Here is a 2,500-nt window from a genome sequence, read left to right as displayed (position 1 = left end):
TGTACCTGGTTAGGAGCGTTGGATCTAAGAGGTAGGTTCATGTACCTGGTTAGGAGCGTTGGATCTAAGAGGTAGGTTCATGTACCTGGTTAGGAGCGTTGGATCTAAGAGGTAGGTTCATGTACCTGGTTAGGAGCGTTGGATCTAAGAGGTAGGTTCATGTACCTGGTTAGGAGCGTTGGATCTAAGAGGTAGGTTCATGTACCTGGTTAGGAGCGTTGGATCTAAGAGGTAGGTTCATGTACCTGGTTAGGAGCGTTGGATCTAAGAGGGAGGTTCATGTACCTGGTTAGGAGCGTTGGATCTAAGAGGTAGGTTCATGTACCTGGTTAGGAGCGTTGGATCTAAGAGGTAGGTTCATGTACCTGGTTAGGAGCGTTGGATCTAAGAGGTAGGTTCATGTTGGACACTCCGCTCATCGGGTTCATCATGGGCTGCCGGTTCTGGGGAAACGGTGAGAGTCAAAACCAGCACACACTACCATCTGATCGACTTCCACATTCAAGACATTTCATTCCATCCTGTTCATTAGCATGGGTTAGCTTCATCTGACCAGCCTCATCTGACCAGCATGGGTTAGCCTCATCTGACCAGCCTCATCTGACCAGCATGGGTTAGCCTCATCAGACCAGCCTCATCTGACCAGCATGGGTTAGCCTCATCTGACTAGCATGAGTTAGCCTCATCTGACCAGCATGGGTTAGCCTCATCTGACCAGCCTCATCTGACCAGCCTCATCTGACCAGCATGGGTTAGCCTCATCAGACCAGCCTCATCTGACCAGCGTGGGTTAGCCTCATCTGACCAGCCTCATCTGCCCAGCCTCAGTGACTCAGGGGGTCATTTCCCTGTCGTTGTCTTGCTTGGCCAGCAGATGGCAGCATGAGCCCTTTACCCTCCTGCTGTTCAGAGCTCAGTGATCACTACACACAAACACACACCCCACACACCCCCCCACACACACCCCCCCACACACACACGCCCACACACACACGCTCACACACACACGCCCGCTAACCCACACACACACGCCCGCCAACCCACCCACACACGCAGCCAAAATGTCATCCCCAAGGCCAATTACACATCCCCTGTGTGTGTGTGTGTGTGTGTGTGTGGGTGTGTGTGTGTGTGTGTGTGTGGGTGTGTGTTCAATACGGGAGCGATCGATCAGCCCCTGATAGCGTGTTACACCAGAGGTAGTCTGACTCAACGGATGGAGGTTTTGGCAATAAACCTTGTCATTCGTTGTCACACTGCCCAATCAGTGGCGAGACTGGCGACGCAAATTAATCTGATTCGGGACGAGAGATTCTCTCGGCACCAATCAGATTCGATCCAGACTATTTTGCAAGAGCACCGCCGCTGCGTCCGGGGCTGGCTCCGCCCAAGACGACTGTGATTGGTTTAAAGAAATACTGTGTTTCCCCCCCCCTATTGCAGAATGGTAATATGTCCAGCCAGACCTGTCTCCGGCGCTGACACAGCGTAAACGAAGTGTGGAGATAGATAGATCTATGTGAGACTATCCTAACCCTAACTTATACTAGAGAAGTGTGGAGATAGATAGATCTGGCTATGTGAGACTATCCTAACCCTAACTTATACTAGAGAAGTGTGGAGATAGATAGATCTATGAGAGACTAACCAACCCTAACTTATACTAGAGAAGTGTGGAGATAGATAGATCTATGAGAGACTAACCAACCCTAACTTATACTAGAGAAGTGTGGAGATGTAGTCTCTCATAGCCAGACCTGAGGCAGAGAACATGGGACAGGATGAAGGGACGACATGATTACTGCCTGATGTAGTCTGCAGAGATAACAACCACATACCTACGCTCTGCACAACTGGATACTTGAACGTTATTTCATTGCACTGCCTACATCATAGACACAGACAGTCATCCGTGATGGGATGAGTAGATGAGGATGATACTGATAGAAAATTGCCAGTTTGGGGACCTTTAAATGTCAAGCTGAGTACCTAGGACTGGAATGAGGAAGTGATTAGCAGACCCGTCGCTATGGGCGGGGCTTAGGGGGCCGGACGCCAACCCTTGATGCTGAGTGCCAAGCAGGGAGGCAATGGGTCCCATTTTTATAGTCTTTGGTATGACTCGGCCGGGGATCGAACCCACAACCTCCCAGTCTCTGGGCGGACACTCTACCACTAGGCCACAGAGCTGGTTTAAAATGGCTTAGGTCCCCAAAAACGACTAACGTTGAGGAATCAGATTCCGCCTCCAAAACGGACATTGCAGCTAAAACGAGTGACAAGTCCTTTTCAACACTTCAACATGTTTTCTCCGAGCATCGGCCAGTAGACCTACTGTAGGTAGCAAGGCTCAGCTTATTCAGCTTGGACCTACAAGTTCAAGGATGAGTGGAAGGACATTTTAATGAGAAGATTCAACACAGAAAAGCCACCTTCAACTTTACTGAGCCAGGGGGAGAACAAGAGAGTGCAGAGTAGGTTCAATGTGTGTGTGTGTGTG

At 49.9% G+C, this 2,500-nt stretch overlaps 1 protein-coding gene across 1 annotated transcript in view; it reads right to left on the bottom strand.

The window, feature by feature from the left end:
- The window catches only part of LOC311313379 (nuclear receptor coactivator 2-like), a gene marked incomplete at its 5' end in the record, with an annotated part of 22,906 nt that overhangs the window by 11,575 nt on the left and 8,831 nt on the right, over positions 1-2,500 (bottom strand). Inside the window, one exon of the mRNA XM_084443503.1 lies at positions 366-443. Coding sequence (XP_084299629.1) covers positions 366-443 — 78 coding nt within the window. The remainder of the gene's footprint in view (positions 1-365; positions 444-2,500) is intronic.

This window comes from Borostomias antarcticus (genome assembly GCF_949987555.1).
Source record: "Borostomias antarcticus genome assembly, chromosome: 9".
Classification (NCBI taxonomy): Eukaryota; Metazoa; Chordata; class Actinopteri; order Stomiiformes; family Stomiidae; genus Borostomias; species Borostomias antarcticus.
Note: the sequence above shows the minus strand (reverse complement) of the source record. Positions and strands in the feature narration are given on the sequence as shown.